This window comes from Coregonus clupeaformis, unplaced genomic scaffold (assembly GCF_020615455.1).
Source record: "Coregonus clupeaformis isolate EN_2021a unplaced genomic scaffold, ASM2061545v1 scaf0881, whole genome shotgun sequence".
NCBI classification, from domain to species: Eukaryota; Metazoa; Chordata; class Actinopteri; order Salmoniformes; family Salmonidae; genus Coregonus; species Coregonus clupeaformis.
Window position 1 is genome coordinate 55229 of NW_025534335.1, and position 19982 is coordinate 75210.

The following is a 19982-nucleotide window of genomic DNA, read 5'->3' on the forward strand; positions in this document are numbered from 1 at the left end:
TCATTGATACACATAAAAACAATGTAAATACTGTACAATAAACCAGTAGTGTATACAGTTTTTCATGATAAGCAAACCAAAAACATTCCTTTATCAAAATCGCATATGAAGTTATCAAAAGTCCCTTAAAGTAATGAAAGAGACTATGTCAATTTTTATTATAGTCCCAAATAAAACACCTTCATTGTTGATACTACATAATAATAACATTTAGCAGACACTTTTATCCAACACCACTAAGAGAGCTGTCATTAACAGTGACACATATTCAGTTTAATTGGCCCTTGCGGAAATTGAACCCGCAACCTTAGTGTTGCCAGTGTTGTGCTCTAACTTGAGCCGTAGGAAACAATGGCCTTGACCATTTCCCCAGTAGCCCCCTCAGGTTCAGTGGCCCCTCAGGGTCAGTGCTGGCCTCTCAGGGTCAGTGGTCACCTCAGGCTCAGTGGTCCCCTCAGGGTCAATGGTCCCCTCAGGCTCAGAGGTCCCTTCAGGCTCAGTGCTGGCCTCTCACACTGGCCCCTCAGGCTCCTTCTCAATACTCAGGCCAGGCGTGTGCTGTACTCTCCAGCCTGCCAGGGCTAGCAGCACCAACCCAAGGCACTTATAACCTACCTGCAGCCCAAAGTACCTGGGAGAGAGGACACAGCAAGAACAACATGTACCTTATTCAGTATATTTGTGACATCAAGATAAACACTTGATGTAACAGAAGTGTCTTCATTTATTCCCAGTCTCAATAAAAAACACACAGAAAACAAGGACAACAACACTTTGTTCTTAGTGACCCCTAATGTACAAGCACATCAAGTGTGGCCGTACCTGTTCCGAAGGATGTTGTTGTCATAGTAACCACAGGCGCCCAGTTTACTCCCACAGGCCTGCTTCCACCAGACACAGGAGTAGTCAATGGCCAGCCCAAACACAGCAGGGGCTGGCAGCCAGGCTGAAACATATATGAAATACATGCAGATATAGGATTTTTTGGGACTGGAACATAATGGAAAAATGAGAATGGGGCACTGTTGTCCAGCAATCACATGCGTTTAGGGGCTAACTTACAGTCCCTAGCATTCTTATCAGTAGGAACTGGACTCCAATTGCAAAGGATTTCTCCTCTTGAAAGACTGTCCTGAAAAAAACCATGCATACATATCATCATCATCATCATCATCTTCACCCCACCACCACCATCATCATCATCAACACCATAATCATCATCACCACCCCCACCAACATCATCATCAACACCACCACCACCACTATCAACAACATCATCATCATCATTACCACCACCACAATCATCACCAGTACCTGAGCACCATCATATAGATGGGGTTGTGGGAAAGGCTGGCAATGAAGCCAGCGAAGGCAATGAGGAGAATGGCAGGCAGGACAAGGTGAGGGCAAGAACCTGGGAGGGCCCTGCCTATCCCCATACCAGCCCCACCAGTGGGCACAGCAGGCACAGCGGGCACAGCGGTCACACAGCTACACGTGGTGTAAGCCTAGGGAGGAGTGTAAGGGTACAGTATTTTCTTACAGTCTTAAAGTATGTCCCACACTGCATACAGATGTAGGATCTTAATTTGAGCCAGTTTGCTACAGCAGGAAAATAATCCTGCAGCAGAAGGAAATATGAATTACTATGCGTAATATAATTGATGGACATTTCTTGTAGGGGTTGATACATTTTTCGTTAGGGCAAATCAAATCTGGCATTTTAAAGAGGAAATTACAAACTTTAGAATCCTTTTTAAACCTAGAATAAACTACAAGTTTGCGTTTCCTGCTTTCTCAGCAACATCTGTAAGCAAAAGGACAAGCAGCCCTTGACTCGTTTATGAGTTACAGAGGCTTCCAAATGTCTTTCAGATACCAATGTCACATAATGTGGTTTCAAATCGGTTTGTGCTGTCTTGCTACATATCTATTGACCAGGCTAGGGTTCACATACAGTCTATCTCAAGGATGAGCTATGTAGTACCTGGACTCTGTGAAGGTTTAGTGGGTCGATAGTGACATTGGTGCAGCCAGCGTGACAGGGAGAGATGTACTCTGTGTTGTCCTCTCCACACACAGGGTTAAATACGTTATTCAGACAGGAACAGTTGGAGTTACAGAGAGATAGAGACCTGGGATAAATAACAACAATAGTGAGATCGGATAGAATCACAGGAATAGAATCACAGAATTTGATGATGGCTGACTTATGACTTATTGTGTTAGTGATAGAATAGAATAGAATATAATATTTGCCAACATATCAGTGATGGTTGATTAGGAATTTGTTGAGTATAGGCTACAATGGTGCAACATGTTTAGTGTACAATAAAGTCAGTGGTCTATTTAAAGATCATGATGTAGAGAGAGCATAGGGAGACTTAACATGAATAATTGAGAGTGGAGGATCTGTGCTGCCGAAAAAATAAATAAATAAATCACACAGTAGAGTACCACACAGTAATGAGGGGTATCTTTATATAGACAGATCCCACCTCACCTATTAGTCCACTGGTCCTGTGTGTCACCGTAGCTTGTGTTGACCCCCGCCACTCTCTGAGTGGAACAGCCCATGAAGAAGAGAGGTACACAGAGCAGTATGGAGAGGGAGAGAGGTACCAAACGCAGCCAGAGGAGGGTCCGCACGGGGGGACGTAGACGCTTCATCGCCACCCCACCCAGCAGCAGCCCTACAGCAGCCATGGGCAGGGTGATGGCCGCTGGCGAAAGCCAACAGGGTGGAGGTCACAGTTGGGTGTAGGGAAAAAACAATGGAAAGTTGCAAACTATATTTAGAGACATTGTGTGTGTGTGTGTGTATGTGTGCGTGTGTGTGTTGTGATGTCACGAGAGGCTACACAGCTTTCAGCGGGATTGCTCAAGTAGTGCAAGGAGACCAGGTTCAACCAAAACAAGGATTTTATTAAAGGTCTTGGGAAACTAACGAAAGTATAACACAATACTGTTCTCTGGTGGCTCTGAAGGGTTAACAGTTCAGGGATGTCTCTTCCACATCCAAAATCATAACTCTCCTCGCTCAAATAACTTTTCCCCAGTCTTACTGTCTTCCACGTTGCAGCTAGTGGCCAACCCAGCAAAACGTCCTTCCAAATGTCCCACACGTATTTCCACCGGTGCATATATCCAAAGGTGAGTATTTCCCCAAAGGTAAGTATCTCCAAATCCTTATATTCCTCCTGGAAGTGGACGTGCAGCACTCTTGTCCTCCAGAGAGCCCAGCTTGGAGACCGTGTCTCTTCCCTTCAACAAACCTTCAGCTCATCACCTCCTGATTGGTTTCAGCTGCGTGGGAAGATTGGCCATAGAGGGTTGGAGTTCCCGACCATACCAGCAGATGGAGCCATAGCTGTCTGGGTTTGCAGCCATCTCAGGGGGATGTAACGTCCCTCCAGGACACAGCCTCTCGTGACATCACACATCCCCCTCCTCGGGACCGACGTCCTCGTCGGTAAAGGCAGCGAAGAAGGCATCACGCCGGGAGAGGGCGTCCGCATTGCCGTGGTGCTTGCCAGCCTGCTCTCTCTTCAACTCCTCCACCTCTAGGACCAGGGACTCAGCCTCCTGTTGTCTCTCCTTGAGTTTCTTACTGAACGCATCAGCCTTGGTTTTAGCAGAGTTTAGCTTCTGTTGAGCAGCTTTCAGTTCCTTCTCTCTCTCTGCCTCCGCATTCTTCATCTTGTTCTCCAACACCTTGTACTTCTCCTCTGCCTTCTTCTGGACCTCCTTACTACTGCGCAGGGTCTCCTCACACTCCTCGATGGTCCTGCGCAGCCTCTCCAGCTCCTCCTGTTGCTTATGGAAGGAGCTCTGTTGGAGTTTAGCCTGGAGGATATCTAACTCTTCTGTCTTCATGTCTAACTGTTGCTTTAACAAACGATACCTCTCAGCGGTCCCCTTCAGACCAGACAGTTCTTTGTCCAGATTCTGTAGCTCCGTCTCTGTGTCGGTCTGGGCACATGCCATCCCTATCAGAGCCCGGGGCGGGAGTGAGTAACTCGGAGGATTGCACCGGAGCCTTCCCAGGATGAGTCTTTCCTCTCCGTTTCCGAGGTACTCGGGTTATCCTCTCCTGAGACTCTCTCCAGAGTGGGTAAAAGGCTGGGCAGTCTCGTCCAATTAGGACAGGAACGGGGAGGGAATCAACCACCCCCGCTTCGTCGTGTGTGTATGGTTCCCCGTGTGCTGGTCATTGTAAGTTCAGTAATGGGGTATTCTCTGGTGTCCCCATGGACACAGGAAACTGGGAGGACTTTCCCCGGGGTCAGACACGTTGGGCCCACCAAATCCTTACGCACCAGGGTGGCCCGGCTACCAGAATCCAGTAAGGCCTCCACATCATGGTGATTCACAGTTACCGGGCAGGTGGGGGGGTCGATCTGGGCCGCCATCTACGACTCCCAAGAGCGAGGCAAAACGATGTGTGGGTGCTGAGCTGGAGGACTCCGCAGTGGGCATAGGTTCATCGGCTGGTTTCCCACACTGCCAGGAGATATGTCCCATCTCCCCACACCGGTAACACTGTCGAGGTTCCCCATCCTGGTGTACTCTTCTTGGACCCGCCTGGTTTCTGGCTCCCCCTGGAGCCGGGATAAGTCCTGACGCGGCTGGGTTCGAGACCTTGGGGTCCTTTGGACGGGTTCTTCCCATTTGTGGTGGGGCCGCACTCCTGGGGTCTTTTCGGGAAGCATTCAGCATCTCCGCTGTGGCCTGGTACTTTTCCACAGCTTCCACGGTCAGATCAGCCGTGGTCAAGGCCTGTTGACTGATGAACCGTTTTGCCTCATAAGGCAGGGGGGCGGCGTAGGTAACGATCCACCACAACGGCCTCCACCACCGCCGCTGCTGTATTCCTCTGCGGATCCAGCCATTTCCTTGCGATTCGGACAAGTTCATGCATCTGCGCCCGAGGAGGTTGGTCTGGTTGGAAGGTCCAGCTGTGAAAGCGCTGGGCCATACCAAACTTTGTGAGTCCATATCTGCTGAGGATCTCAGACTTCAGGGCATCATAGTCAGTAACCTGGTCAGGGCCCAGGTCCCGGACAGCATTCAGTGATTCCCCGGTTAGAAAGGGGGCTAACAGACCAACCCACTGTTGCTTGGGCCAGGCTTCCCTAGTGGCCGTGGCCTCAAATGCATGCAGGTATGCCTCAATGTCATCGGTAGCTCCCATCTTAGATATAAAGTCACTTGCCTTTATTGGGCGGGTATTTTGGACCACCCTCTGTCTCTGCAACTGCAATTCCTCTGCCTTCAGAAGGTTGGCTTTCTTTTGCTCCTCCAAGAGAGCCACGTTTGCTTGCATCTGGGCTTGCTGGCCAGCAACAAGGGGCTTTCAATATGTCCTCCATTTCAGTCGGGCGGGGAGCCTACGGCCAACTTGGAAAACTGGGTGATCAAACCTTCGGTATCCTCCTCTGACATGCACTATTAACGCTTGAGCGTGCCCGTATTCTCCACCATCTGTGATGTCACGAGAGGCTACACAGCTTTCAGCGGGATTGCTCAAGTAGGTGCAAGGAGACCAGGTTCAACCAAAACAAGGATTTTATTAAAGGTCTTGGGAAACTAACGAAAGTATAACACAATACTGTTCTCTGGTGGCTCTGAAGGGTTAACAGTTCAGGGATGTCTCTTCCACATCCAAAATCATAACTCTCCCTCGCTCAAATAACTTTTCCCCAGTCTTACTGTCTTCCACGTTGCAGCTAGTGGCCAACCCAGCAAAACGTCCTTCCAAATGTCCCACACGTATTTCCACCGGTGCATATATCCAAAGGTGAGTATTTCCCCAAAGGTAAGTATCTCCAAATCCTTATATTCCTCCTGGAAGTGGACGTGCAGCACTCTTGTCCTCCAGAGAGCCCATTGGCGTGGTTTGGTGTGCATAGGTGTGTGTATGTGTGCCTGTGCTTGTGCATGTGTAGCGTATGTAACTCCTCACCCATGAGTAAGCTGCCGTAGGCGGTGGTGGTGCCGTACTGGTCCTCCAGGAACTTGCTGAGGAAGGTGGCGAGGCGCTGAGACAGGCTCAACAGCAGGAAGACAGGCCGCAGCAGCATCCTCAGGAGCAGACGCGGGAACACTGGGACATACACATTAACACACACACACACAAACACAACGCCAACACACATATACACTATACACTACCGTTCAAACGTTTGGGGTCACTTAGAAATGTCCTTGTTTTCAAAAGAAAAGCTATTTTTTTGTCCATTCAAATGACATCAAATTGATCAGAAATACAGTGTAGACATTGTTAATGTTGTAAATGGTTATCGTAGCTGCAACTCTGCCTAGAAGGTCAGCATTCCGGAGTCGCCTCTTCACTGTTGACGTTGAGACTGGTGTTTTGCGGGTACTATTTAATGAAGCTGCCAGTTGAGGACCTGTGAGGCGTCTGTTTCTCAAACTAGACACTCCAATGTATTTGTCCTCTTGCTCAGTTGTGCACCGGGGCCTCCCACTCCTCTTTCAATTCTGGTTAGAGACAGTTTGCGCTGTTCTGTGAAGGGAGTAGTACACAGCGTTGTACGAGATCTTCAGTTTTTTGGCAATTTCTCGCATGGAATAGCCTTCATTTCTCAGAACAAGAATAGACTGACGAGATTCAGAAGAAATTTATTTGTTTCTGGCCATTTTGAGCCTGTAATCGAACCCACAATTGCTGATGCTCCAGATACTCAACTAGTCTCAAGAAGGCCAGTTTTATTGCTTCTTTAATCCGCACAACAGTTTTCAGCAGTGCCAACATAATTGCAAAAGGGTTTTCTAATGATCAATTAGCCTTTTATAATTATAAACTTGGATTAGCAAACACAACGTGCCATTGGAACACAGGACTGTTGGTTGCTGATAATGCGCCTCTGTACGCCTATGTAGATATTCCATAAAAAATCAGCCGTTTCCAGCTACAATAGCCGTTTACAACATTAACAATGTCTACACTGTATTTCTGATCAATTTAATGTTATTTTAATGGACAAAAAAATTGCTTTTCTTTCGAAAACAAGGAAATGTCTAAGTGACCCCAACCTTTGAACAGTAGTGTATATACAAAAGTATGTGGACACCCCTTCAAATAGTGGATTCGACTATTTCAGCCACACTCGTTGGTGACAGCCAAATCGAGCACACAGCCTTGCAATCTCCATGGCCTTACTGAAGAGCTCAGTGACTTTCAACGTGGCACCGTCATAGGATGCCACCTTTCCAACAAGTCAGTTCGTCAAATTTCTGCCCTGCTAGAGCTGCCCCGGTCAACTGTAATTGCTGTTATTGTGAAGTGGAAACGTCTAGGAGTAACAACGGCTCAGCCATGAAGTGGTAGGGCACACAAGCTCACAGAATGGGGCCGGCGAGTGCTAAAGCACGTAACGTGTAAAAACACTCCCTACCAAGTTCCAAACTGCCTCTGGAAGCATCGTCAGCACAATAATTGTTCATCGTGAGCTTCATGAAATGGGTTTCCATGGCCGAGCAGCCACACGCAAGCCTAACACCACCATGCGCAATGCCACACATTGGCTGGAGTGGTGTAAAGCTCGCCGCCATTGGACTCTGGAGCAGTGGAAACGCGTTCTCTGGAGTGATGAATCACACTTCACCATCTGGCAGTCTGATGGACGAATCTGGGTTTGGCGGATGCCAGGAGAACGCTACTGGCCCCAATGTATAGTGCCAACTGTAGAATTTGGTGGAGGAGGAATAATGGTCTGGGGCTGTTTTTCATGGCTCGGGCTAGGCCCCTTAGTTCCAGTGAAGGGAAATATTTACGCCACAGCATACAATGACATTCTAGACGATTCTGTGCTTACAATTTTATGGCAACAGTTTGGGGAAGGCCCTTTCCTGTTTCAGCATGACAATGCCCCCCGTGCACAAAGCAAGGTCCATACAGAAATTGTCAAGGTCCATACACTCGTTTGTCGAGATTGGTGTGGAAGAACTTGACCGGCCTGCACAGAGCCCTGACCTCAACCCCATCGAACACCTTTGGGATAAATTGGACTGCGAGCCAGGCCTAATCGCCCAACATCAGTGCCCGACCTCACTAATGCTCTTGTGGCTGAATGGAAGCAAGTCCCCGCAGCTATGTTCCAACATCTAGTGGAAAGCCTTCCCAGAAGAGTCGAGGCTGTTATAGCAGCAAAGGGGGGACCAACTCCATATGAATGACCATCATTTTGGAATGAGATGTTCGACAAGCAGGTGTCCACATACTTTTGGTCATGTAGTGTATATTAACATACACAATGGTACAAATTTAAACATGCATAAGAACATACACAAAAGCATCGACTTTGTCCCTTTAAAGCAACTTACTCTTTAAGAAGTCAATTAAAGAGGTCTCTGAAGAGGTCTCGTCTTTCAAAGGGTCACTTTCAGTCTTAAGTGCCTGAAAAAAAGCCAGATAATCAGTCAATAGCCTGAAACATTTTGAGAATTAGGTATTTAGGTATCTCTTGAATCGACTAGTTGAAAATAGAATGAACCCCAACCCAGGAAGTGATTGACCACCTACTTTGGCCCGGGCCGGGACCTTGACCCTGGGGAAGAAGAAGTAGGGGATGGAGGCCAGAGCCAGACATCCAGAGGAGACCAGCAGGCCCATCCACCATGCCCCCACCCAGCGAGGGTCTGACGGGGTTAGGGCCAACGGACTGCCTGGGACGGAGGGGCGGGGCGGGGGGTCAGAGGGATGGGCGAGACAGGGAAGAGAGAGGGGATGGGAGAGAGGGGTGAGAAGGGATGGGGGAGAAGGATTGGAAAGATGATGGACGGAAGGAGAGGATGGGGGAGATGAAGAGGGATGGGGTCCAAGAGCAGGGAGAGAAAGGTAGAGAAAATGGCAAAATTCCATTGAATTTGAAAGTCTTTGCTTCATATTTTGTATGCTGTATATGCTCTTCTCATTCTCACAAACAGGATCTAATGGTTCAACAGTGACATACCTAAACCTATCTTGTCCACATCTACATAGATTCGGAGCATCATGGAACCCAGGAGGTACCCAAAGGCTGGCCCAAACACAGAGATGGAGAACAGGATGGCTGGAACACAGAATCATTAAATTATGACTTAAATGTCAATCAGGTGATACTTGAAATATTCTCCTCACCAGGACCAGATTCAATGAAGCCCCAGAAATGATTGAATTGATAAAATCCTCAGATCAAATCAAAATCCTCAACAAAACATTTTAATCGAATGTTTCAATTAACAGTTTGTCTGGTTCTCCAATCAGAAACATAATTACAGATTCAAGTAAAGCAGCACTCATGCAGTACTGTAGCAGTATCTTACCAAGGTAAAGAGCTGAATTCCCAGGCTCAGCAAAGTCATCTATGTAGGAGATGCCAAACGGCTGGATGGGCACCGAGCCAATGCCAAACAGCACCTGGGCAGCTGCCAGGGTCAGCCACTGAGTCCGCGCCTCAGAGAGGTCCCCACCACCGCCCTGCCTGCACACTTCAGGGGCAGAGGAATTCTCCCTTAGAACACACGTGTCCCACGACCCACGGGCTAAAAACAACATATATATATTTCTGTGTGGTGAACAGTTCAGTCACGTTGAGAAACATGCATTGAGCATTATTATTATTACTTGTGTCAACCCATACACATGAAGTACAAAAACATAAAAAAAGATACATTCGGTGTACAAAACATTAAGGACACCTTCCTAATATTGAGTTGGATTTAACAAGTGACATCAATAATGGATCATAGCTTTCGCCTGGATTCACCTGGTCAGTCTATTTTATGGAAAGAGCAGGTGTCCTTAATGTTTTACAATACAGACAATTTTGACTTTGTGGCTGTGGAATCTAGTGGACACCGTTTATCATCCGCACACAGGCTTGAAAATCACCGCACCAGTTTATGCACCGCCTTCGCCCAATCCTGATTCGTCCAAATAAAAAAATGAAAACCAAACCAGGAACTAACTACTGCTGCTCGAAATCACATAATTATATGTGAGCCTTGACAGATTCGCGCCGTTTCATCTGCCCACGGTAATCTGTCCACGAGAGATTAGTTGAAATATAACTGAATTGATAAAAGTATTGTTAAAATCTAACTTAACATTTTCTACATCAAGATTTTCTCTAAAGAGTGCTATCTCGAGCCAGCCAGACACAATTAGACCTGTATTCATAATCAAACTGGTTTCATGGACTTCCTGCACTGTAATGCATTGCATTTTGGCAAAACTGCACTGTAATATTCCTTAAACAGTAATATATTGAGAGTAATATATAGGGTTTTGTCTTCTTACCAGCTGACATAAAGTGGTACTGGTAGGGCTTGGACAGGAAGTGAGGTAGGGCCAGGGTGGCAGCAGCACAGGACATGAGCAGCCCCCCAAGGCCAATGAAACGAGGCCGGTTGACCCGGCTCCCAAAGTAACTGACAAACACCACCAGCACCATGTTCCCCATCTGTAGGACACAGTCACAGCCCATTGGGCATAACTGGTTGGACTGTCATTTCAACCAGATTAAGGTTGTAAACTAGTTGTAATAATGTCATAATGTCACTGGGAGTGTGGTGGAACAGGAGAGAGACCCCTCTAAAGTGAGAATGGAGCACTGCATAATATATTACTAAAAATAAATTATTGATTTAATACAATTCAAAAGAATGTGACTTTAAAGTGGCTCTTATACCTGTGTATTTACACTATATTTACCATTTACTTTTTACTTATCTATACTATTATACATATACTACCAGTCAAAGGTTTTAGAACACCTACTCATTCAAGGGTTTTTCTTTATTTTTACTATTTTCTACACTGTAGAATAATAGTGAACACATCAAAACTATGAAATAACACATATGGAATCATGTAGTAACCAAAAAAGTGTTAAACAAATCAAAATATATTTTATATTTGAGATTCTTCAAATAGCCACCCTTTGCCTTGATGACAGCTTTGTACACTCTTGGCATTCTCTCAACCAGCTTCATGAGGTGGTCACCTGGAATGCATTTAAATTAACAGGTGTGCCTTCTTAAAAGTTAACTTGTGGATTTTCTTTCCTTCTTAATGCGTTTGAGCCAATCAGTTGTGTTGTGACAAGGTAGGGGGGAGGGGGTATACAGAAGATAGCCCTATTTGGTAAAAGACCAAGTCCATATTATGGCAAGAACAGCTCAAATAAGGAAAGAGAAACAACAGTCCATCCTTTCTTTCAGATATGAAGGTCAGTCAATATGGAACATTTCAAGAACTTTGAAAGTTTCTTCAAGTGCAGTCGCAAAAACCATCAAGCGCTATGATGAAACTGGCTCTCATGAGGACCACCACAGGCATGGAAGACCCAGAGTTACCTCTGCTGCAGAGGATAAGTTCATTAGAGTTACCAGCCTCAGAAATTGCAGCCCAAATAAATGCTTCGCAGAGTTCAAGTAACAGACACATCTCAACATCAACTGTTCAGAGGAGACTGTGTGAATCAGGCCTTCATGGTCAAATTGCTGCAAAGAAACCACTACTAAAGGACACCAATAAGAAGAAGAGACTTGCTTGGGCCAAGAAACACGAGCAATGGACATTAGACTGGTGAAAATGTGTCCTTTGGTCTGGAGTCCAAATTGGAGATTTTTGGTTACAACCGCCGTGTCTTTGTGAGACGCGGTGTGGGTGAACGGATGATCTCTGCATGTGTATTTCCCACCGTAAAGCATGGAGGAGGTGGTGTTATGGTGTGGGGGTGCTTTGCTGGTGACACTGTCTGTGATTTATATAGAATTCAAGGCACACTTAAACAGCATGGCTACCACAGTATTCTGCAGCGATACGCCATCCCATCTGGTTTGGGCTTAGTGGGACAATCATTTGTTTTCAACAGGACAATGACCCAACACAACTCCAGGCAGTGTAAGGGCTATTTTACCAAGAAGGAGAGTGATGGAGTGCTACATCAGATGACCTGGCCTCCACAATCCCCCGACCTCAACCAAATTGAGATGATTTGGGATGAGTTGGACGGCAGAGTGAAGGAAAATTTGCCAACAAGTGTTCAGCATATGTGGGAACTCCTTCAAGACTGTTGGAAAAGCATTCCAGGTGAAGCTGGTTGAGAGAATGCCAAGCGTGTGCAAAGCTGTCATCAAGGCAAAGGGTGGCTATTTGAAGAACCTCAAATATAAAATAAATTTTGATTTGTTTAACACGTTTTTGGTTACTACATGATTCCATATGTGTTATTTCATAGTTTTGCTGTCTTCACTATTATTCTACAATGTAGAAAATAGTGGAAATAAAGAAAAACCCTTGAATGAGTAGGTGTTCTAAAAACGTTTGACTGGTAGTGTATGTATTAAAGAAGAAGAAAAAAACCCACACCATTCTTTAGTGAATTCAAGTATTGTTGTACTCTTCCAGGCTATATGGAAGTGCTAGAGTGCATTGACAATTGTACATGCAGGTGGTTATCCCAGTGGAGACCAGCAGGGGTTGCTGTACCTCGTGCAGAGAGGAGACAGTGCCCATAGACATGCTGTTGAAACCCGAAGCAACGTTCTATGGTGGTGATGCAACTCTTGAAGTAGGCACTGTGCAGCAGCTGGGGGAGCTGGAGCAGACTGTGACACAGCACAAATATCTATGTGTTAGGGGATAGTAGTCGCATGGTAAAGAGGGAAATAGGGGAAGGTGTGAGACAGAGGGGGATGTTGGAAGGAGGAGAGAGAGAGCAGACATAACAACTCAAGCTTTCAGCCCACAGCAAAGAAGATATTCTCTGCTACTACCTGAATTTAGCAGTCATGGAGTTACCTCAAGTTAGTCCAGTTTTCCATGTTCCTGCAGATTTTTTCTTGGTCCTCTGAGGTCTTCACTGCCTATAGACTTTCTCTGTGTACCAATATTAAGTCTATAGGCACTGAAAACCTATAAAGCATTCTTGGTGTTGAGGGATAGGCCTGTAGCCAGATCTACACAACAGATGGCATGAACTCATCTAGAGATTATAACATTCTTGAGACGTAAAAACATCTGAGAATGTACCAGTACATGCACTCATACATAACTTTATGTTACAAGATGGCTTTGACTTCTCTTTTTTCTCCTCCTCCATTCTGACAGACTGTTCACTCGCCCCAACAGCTGAAACCTATCCAAGCTTCCAAGCTTCTTGTCTACTGCGTGTGAGAGTGTGTGTGTGGATGTCAAGGTGGAATCGGGGTGTGCATGTGCGTTGGGTGGTCACAACACATTCTTCGAGTTAACCCTTAGATGCCTCAGAGAACTAAAAGTACAGGGAGTCAGTTCCCAAACAACACCTGGACAGGAAAGTGATAGTATGTCCAATGTGTCAGAGAGTACAGAAACAGAGAGTTGTGGCAAGCACATGTTAACATCTGAGTCAGTATTTGGCTGAATGGGTTTCCCCCCACGGTTTGGCATGACTGCCTCTGGCTTAAAAAATGCGAGCAAAGCAACTCCATCACACCCCTGGATGGTACAACATGTTTAGCTAACTGTATGGCCCAACCTGGATTGTTGTACATTCTGGTCTAAGATCTGATGGACATTCTGGTCTACACCCAACAGAAGAATGGCTTAACATCAGAGAACATCCAGAGAACTTGATCCTTCAAAGGTCATTCAACATAAGGTACTGTAGTGTTGTAGTGGTTCAATAAAAAACAGTTTGAGCTAAGTCATGTTGTACCTTGGGTGTGGGAAGACTTTAGGTTATGTTGTAGGGACGTATGCTCTTGGTCTTACTATTTACAGTATCAATATCATAATATAGTCATTATGGAAGCAGATTCATGCTAAAAACTATTTGGATTTGGATTTAATTACTCAGCTTCTTTCAATTGATTCAAAATTACATAACATGTACGCACACTCATAAACTGAATTCAGAGCATTCAATCTTCCACTTTACCCTCCAAAAGCACCAGAATGCAAAGAAAAATCAACAAATACAAACAGCGTTATACAAAAATATCAAAATACAAAGTGAAAACAAGGACTAGTGTTTGAAATCAAACAGCTCAGCCTCTTTCTCCTTCCAGAAAGCAAAGCTGCGATCGATGTATTTACAGATCTCGTCGTTGCTGAAACAGGAGAAGTCTGTGCCGCTGCTACACTTGAGAAGCTCTTCTTCTTCCGGACTGGCAGTCTGCACTATGACCTTGGGCACTAGCCTTGTGTCTTGATACTGGCACTCTCTGGCAACCCCAGGATGGTACCTTCCAGGTACTGCAGCATTACCAAAGAACCTGGCTTTGATGTCCTCAAATCCGTCACGCCACTGCCGCTTCCCTTCTTGGATCTCCTGGAGGATGGCCTTGTGGAAGTCCCTGACGGTCTCCCATGGGAAACAACCTACGTGATCGAAGACCTCGAAGCACAGCAGGTGCCTCATTTTCCGCTCCTCAGCCGATAAATCCTGCTCCAGGATGTGGAAGTAGCCCAGCATGAAAAGGTCAAGGGTCAGGCTGTCGTAGGCCACGGGCACTCCGTCCACCTGGAGAGGCAGGAAGTGCTCAGGGGAATAGGTGGTGGGGCGCAACTGGCTTAGGGATACTGGCGAAGACTGTATTTTGGCGCTCCGCCAGGTGTTGAGCATCTTGTCCACTGCAGTTCTTTGGCGGTAGAAGAGAAAGAGAGAGCTGGTCCGGTGTGGCGTCCCCGGTTGTGTCATTGTTGTCCAATTTTGTATGCCTGATTGTATTGTTGTTGTCTGATGTTGTGTCCCTGATTGTGTCGAGTTCCTTATTGTGTCGACCACGGCCTCGGCTCTTTCGACTGCCTCCTTTCTCACCCTGGCTCTCACAGAGATGGCGTACGCTGACTTCTTCCAGTGGCTCAGGAACAGGACGACAATGCGCTCTTTTCTCAGACTGGTCGTCTCCATGACCCGGATTGGGATAGGGATGTCATGGCAGGCTAGTTCAAGTTCACAGCCTAGATCGGTGTTAGGGGTTTGAACAGCTAACTCAGCAGCTTCCACCCTCCCTCTCGGAGTCTGGCTCCTTGTGACCGGTTGATGCGAGTCATTCACAAACCCCCCAAATGGGTAAATCCCCCCAATTTGACCTTCAAAGTTGGACCTCAAACTCCTCACCGACACCCCGGACTGCTGGATCTCCCTCTCCACCCTCTCCCTCCTCCCTTTGCTGTAGCTCTGGCTCTCCAAGCGGTGGCTGAACGATGACACCATCTCAACACGCTGAAGCCTACACACGCCCCTCTCAATCCCCGCCCCCACCGTTACCCCCTCCCCTTCTCCCACCACCTGCATCACCACTTCCTCATCTCGACTCGTCAGACTGGTCAGGAGTTGGTACATGCTCTTGACAATGCCGGAGACACGACTACACCACACAGGAAGAGGTAGATGTCCGTCTGCATCCATCTGCTGGAGGAACTCGGTGTTGACGGTGATGTTGACGATGGGGTCGGGTAGGATGGCGCGGAGCTCCTCGGTGAGACGTGCCAGCTCCAGCTCGTAGGCCTGGCAGCGCTTCTGCATGGACACGTTCTCGATCTGCCTCTCAAGGTAGAGCAGGTCGTCCTCAGTCAGCAGCTCGCCGAACGGGCCCAGGATGGCGTTGTGGGCCTGGGAGTACTTCCAGCCATCTGCCTCAGTGTTGCTGTTAACCATGTCCTGGTGGTGAGCAAAGGAAGGAAAGGTCTCAACTTAAAAACAGTGAAAGGGTTCAAGCTAAAATGGTTAGCATCATCAGCTACATGCTAATTTTATCTAGCTACATGCTAAACAAAACTAGTGTTACACATGAAAAATACTTTGTTGCGAGGTTGTTAGAGATTCTTCCACACTATAAATGGCACAATCCTCAGACACCCAATGGTAATTTACTCCAGTCCATATCCTGAAAACAATGGAAGCAAATTGATGACAATATATTTATTTATATTTTTGGCATGAATCTGCTTCCATAGCAGATAATGACTATACAGAATGCTACATGCATGTGTTGAAAACATACCTTCATCCTTTGCTCCTCCTCGTCCTGTAGCCTAGCCTTGAGTTGGCGCACCATAACCTGCCTCTTCCACTCGGCAATGGGCCGGCCATTCTCGTCGTGGGTGGGCACCAGAGAGTCTATGTCAGCCAGGATCACCTCCTCTATGGGGATGAGCTCCAGTAGCTCTCCCTCACTGTCAGCCCTCTGAGGAGATAATATACCATCAACACATAGTTTATTTCCAAAACGCTGTATCCAACAATTTTTCTCATTTCTGTTATTTTATCAGAAATGAATGCTTATGGGTACCTTTATGTGTATGTAAAATATTACTGTTCTCAGATTTTATAGATTTTAGATGTATATTAAAATGGGTTTTGTTGCAAAATGCTATATATCCATTGTTTAGCTGGAATTGATGCTCATATCCTGTATATTTAACATGTAAATTCAACTCATCATTAATCTAGCCTCATGCTATAGTGTTTGGTTAGAGTTAGGCCTCATCCCAAATGGCACCCTATTCCCTATATAGTGCATTACTTTTGACCAGAGCCTAGATCTTATATTACTGCATTGATCAAAAGATATACAGTACCAGTCAAAAGTTTGGACACACCTACTCATTCAAGGGTTTTTCTTTATTTTTACTATTTTCTACATTGTAGAATAATAGTGAAGATATCAACACTATGAAATAACACATATGGAATCATGTAGTAACCAAAAAAGTGTTAAACAAATCCAAATATATTATTCAAATAGCCACCCTTTGCCTTGATGACAGCTTTGCACACTCTTGGCATTCTCTCAACCAGCTTCATGAGGTAGTCACCTGGAATGCATTTCAATTAACAGGTGTGCCTTCTTAAAAGTTAATTTGTGGAATTTAATTTGTTTGAGCCAATCAGTTGTGTTGTGACAAGGTAGGGGGGGTATACAGAAGATAGCCCTATAATAATAAATAAGAAAGAAAGTAAAAACCTTGAATGAGTAGGTGTGTCCAAACTTTTGACTGGTAGTGTATATTTTTAATTATTGATGTCACAAATGTATAATGTGTACAGTTCCATATTAAAAATGTAATTATTTGTCACATTTGACTGTGTAAAAACGTGCAGGTTTATTTTTTTCTCGGAGAGTGAGTCGGATACAGTGCATTCGGAAAGTATTCAGACCCCTTGACTTTTTCCACATTTTGTTATGTTAGAGCCTTATTCTAAAATGGATGAAATAAATACAAATCCTCATTAATCTACACACAATACCCCATAATGAGAAAGCGTAAACAGGTTTTTAGAAATATTTGCAAATTTATTAAATATAAAAAACGGAAATACCTTATTTACATAATTATTCAGACCCTTTGCTATGAGACTCGAAATTGAGCTCAGGTGCATCCTAGAGATGTTTCTACAACTTGATTGGAGTCTACCTGTGGTAAATTCAATTGATTGGACATGATTTGGAAAGGCACACACCTGTCTATATAAGGTCCCACAGTTGACAGTGCATGTCAGAGCAAAAACCAAGCCATGAGGTTGAAGGAATTGTCAGAAGAGCTCCGAGACAGGATTGTGTCGAGGCACAGATCTGGGGAAGGGTACCAAAAAATGTCTGCAGCATTGAAGTTCCCCAAGAACACAGTGGCCTCCATCATTCTTAAATGGAAGAAGTTTGGAACCACCAAGACTCTTCCTAGAGCTGGCCGCCCGGCCAAACTGAGTAATCAGGGGGAGAAGGGCCTTAGTCAGGGAGGTGACCAAGAACCCGATGGTCACTCTGACAGAGCTCCAGAGTTCCTCTGTGGAGATGGAAGAACCTTCCAGAAGGACAACCATCTCTGCAGCACTCCACCAATAAGGCCTTTATGGTAGAGTGGCCAGACGGAACCCATTCCTCAGTAAAAGGCACATGACAGCCCACTTCAAGTTTGCCAAAAAGCCCCTAAAGGACTCTCAGACCATGAGAACCAAGATTCTCTGTTTTGATGAAACCAAGATTGAACTCTTTGGCCTGAATGTCAAGTGTCACATCTGGAGGAAATCTGGCACCATCCCTACGGTGAAGCATGGTGGTGGCAGCATCATGCTGTGGGGATGTTTTTCAGCGGCAGGGACTGAGAGGCTAGTCAGGATCGAGTGAAAGATGAATGGAGCAAAGTACATAGAGATCTTTGATGAAAACCTGCTCCAGAGCGCTCAGGACCTCAGACTGGGGCAAAGGTTGACCTTCCAACAGGACAATGACCCTAAGCACACAGCCAAAACAATGCAGGATTGGCTTCGGGACAAGTCTCTGAATGTCCTTGAGTGGCCCAGCCAGAGCCCGGACATGAACCCGATCGAACATCTCTGGAGAGACCTGAAAATAGCTGTGCTGCGACGCTACCCATCCAACCTGACAGAGATTGAGAGGATCTGCAGATAAGAATGTGAGAAACTCCCCAAATACAGGTGTGCCAAGCTTGTAGCGTCATACCCAAGAAGACTCAAGTGTGTAATCGCTGCCAAAGGTGCTTCAACAAAGTACTGAGTAAAGGGTCTGAATACTTTATTTAATACATTTGCAAAAATATCTAAAAACCTGTTTGTGCTTTGTCATTATGGGGTATTGTGTGTAGATTGATGAGAATTATTTTGATTATTTATCCATTTTAGAATAAGGCTGTAACGTAACAAAATGTGGAAAAAGTCAAGGGGTCTGAATACTTTCCGAATACACTGTGTATCTTGCTTTGCAACAAAATGTGATTGTTTGTCATTCTAGTGATAGGTTTCAAACAAATACATGTCTGTCATTTAACAACTCCATGCTATGATTAGATGTGAAAAATACACACCAATCTCTTTCATAAGTATAAAAAAATACTAATTGACCAACATTTCTGAAAATGGATATATAGCGTTTTGGAATTAAACTCTTCACATCATTATAGAGCATTATATTACACAGAGCATACAAATTCTATTTTATTTTATTCATAAAGGCCTAGATTAACTTGTGTTGCTCAACACTCCCAGGTGAAAATGCAAAGAAACAATAGCGCACAGATAACGTCTATCTATCTATCTATCTATCTATCTATCTATCTATCTATCTATCTATCTATCTATCAGAACAAGCTCCATGAAAGGACTGACGTTTTGTCCAGTGAAGACAGCAGTGATCCCAGCCTGTCTCAGAGACTTGATAGACTTCATCTGGGAGAACAGGGTCTGGTCCCTTTCTGGAGGCTTCAGCAAATTAAAGGAGCCAACAACTACAAAAGCAAACACAACATCTGTTATATCATGCTTCAACGAAAATGTATCTTTGTGGAAATTTTGATTTTAGTTGTTTTGGATACTTCAAACCCTGTACTTTATTGTAATGTAAGAATAGTGTATGATTACTTGTGGTAAATAGTTCAAGTCCAAGGTTTTTTTTACATGTTAGCTAGCATGCCCAATGTGAAAATGCTAGCTCAAACTTCCCCTAGTGAGAGTGTCGCAGCTGACTTGGCCCATTCAAGATCAAATGCTGCAGATCAATAAAATCTGGTTGGTTTAGACACAAAATAATTAGCTAGCTAGTAAGTAATGTAGTACTATAAAGTTGTCATTTACAATCAAGGATGTAGTTATGAATAAAAGTGGGTCTGATTTTAATTTTGCCAACATGTAGCCAGCCGTATGCTGGAGCTAACGTTAATCCTTTAATTAAAAGAGGTTCACACTTTCTACCGATGTTGCTTGATAAGTGGTTATTAGCTGGCCAAAATGACAAGAAAAGTGATCGAAATGTATTAAAGAGAGGATGAACTGACTGATTTAGCCTCTGTTTCAATCCTCCTCATTAGGAAATGTGACTGAGAACGAGAGTGTTTGTACATTCACTCAGCCAAAACAGTACACAGTTACAGTCACTCACCCTTCTAAATAACTTGAAACAGTTTAACCAGTTCTTCTGTCTGGAAGTAGACTAGGCTAGCAACTTCTTTCGCCAATCAGCTTCAG

The 19982-nt window shown here is 45.1% G+C and overlaps 1 protein-coding gene and 1 pseudogene across 1 annotated transcript; both read right to left on the reverse strand.

The window, feature by feature from the left end:
• Positions 1-31: 31 nt before the first annotated feature.
• Positions 32-12939, reverse strand: LOC121534789 (annotated as a pseudogene).
• An 887-nt stretch (positions 12940-13826) lies between these two features.
• LOC121534790 (espin-like protein) lies at positions 13827-19982 on the reverse strand. The gene is made up of 4 exons (XM_041841356.2): positions 19897-19982; positions 19128-19246; positions 16006-16188; positions 13827-15662 (listed from the first exon to the last, which is right to left on the reverse strand). The coding sequence occupies exons 2-4, from the start codon at positions 19185-19187 to the stop codon at positions 14022-14024; spliced, it is 1884 nt and encodes a 627-aa protein (XP_041697290.2). The 5' UTR covers positions 19188-19246; positions 19897-19982; the 3' UTR covers positions 13827-14021.

Excerpts from the sequence above, each read along its gene's own strand:
- LOC121534790 (XM_041841356.2), bottom strand. The coding sequence starts at position 19,187 with ATGAAGTCTATCAAGTCTCTGAGACAGGCTGGGATCACTGCTGTCTTC. Across the intron at positions 16,189-19,127 it reads CTGTCTTCACTGGACAAAAC|AGGGCTGACAGTGAGGGAGA; the intron begins GTCAGTCCTTTC and ends TTATCTCCTCAG. Across the intron at positions 15,663-16,005 it reads AGGAGGAGCAAAGGATGAAG|GACATGGTTAACAGCAACAC; the intron begins GTATGTTTTCAA and ends GCTCACCACCAG.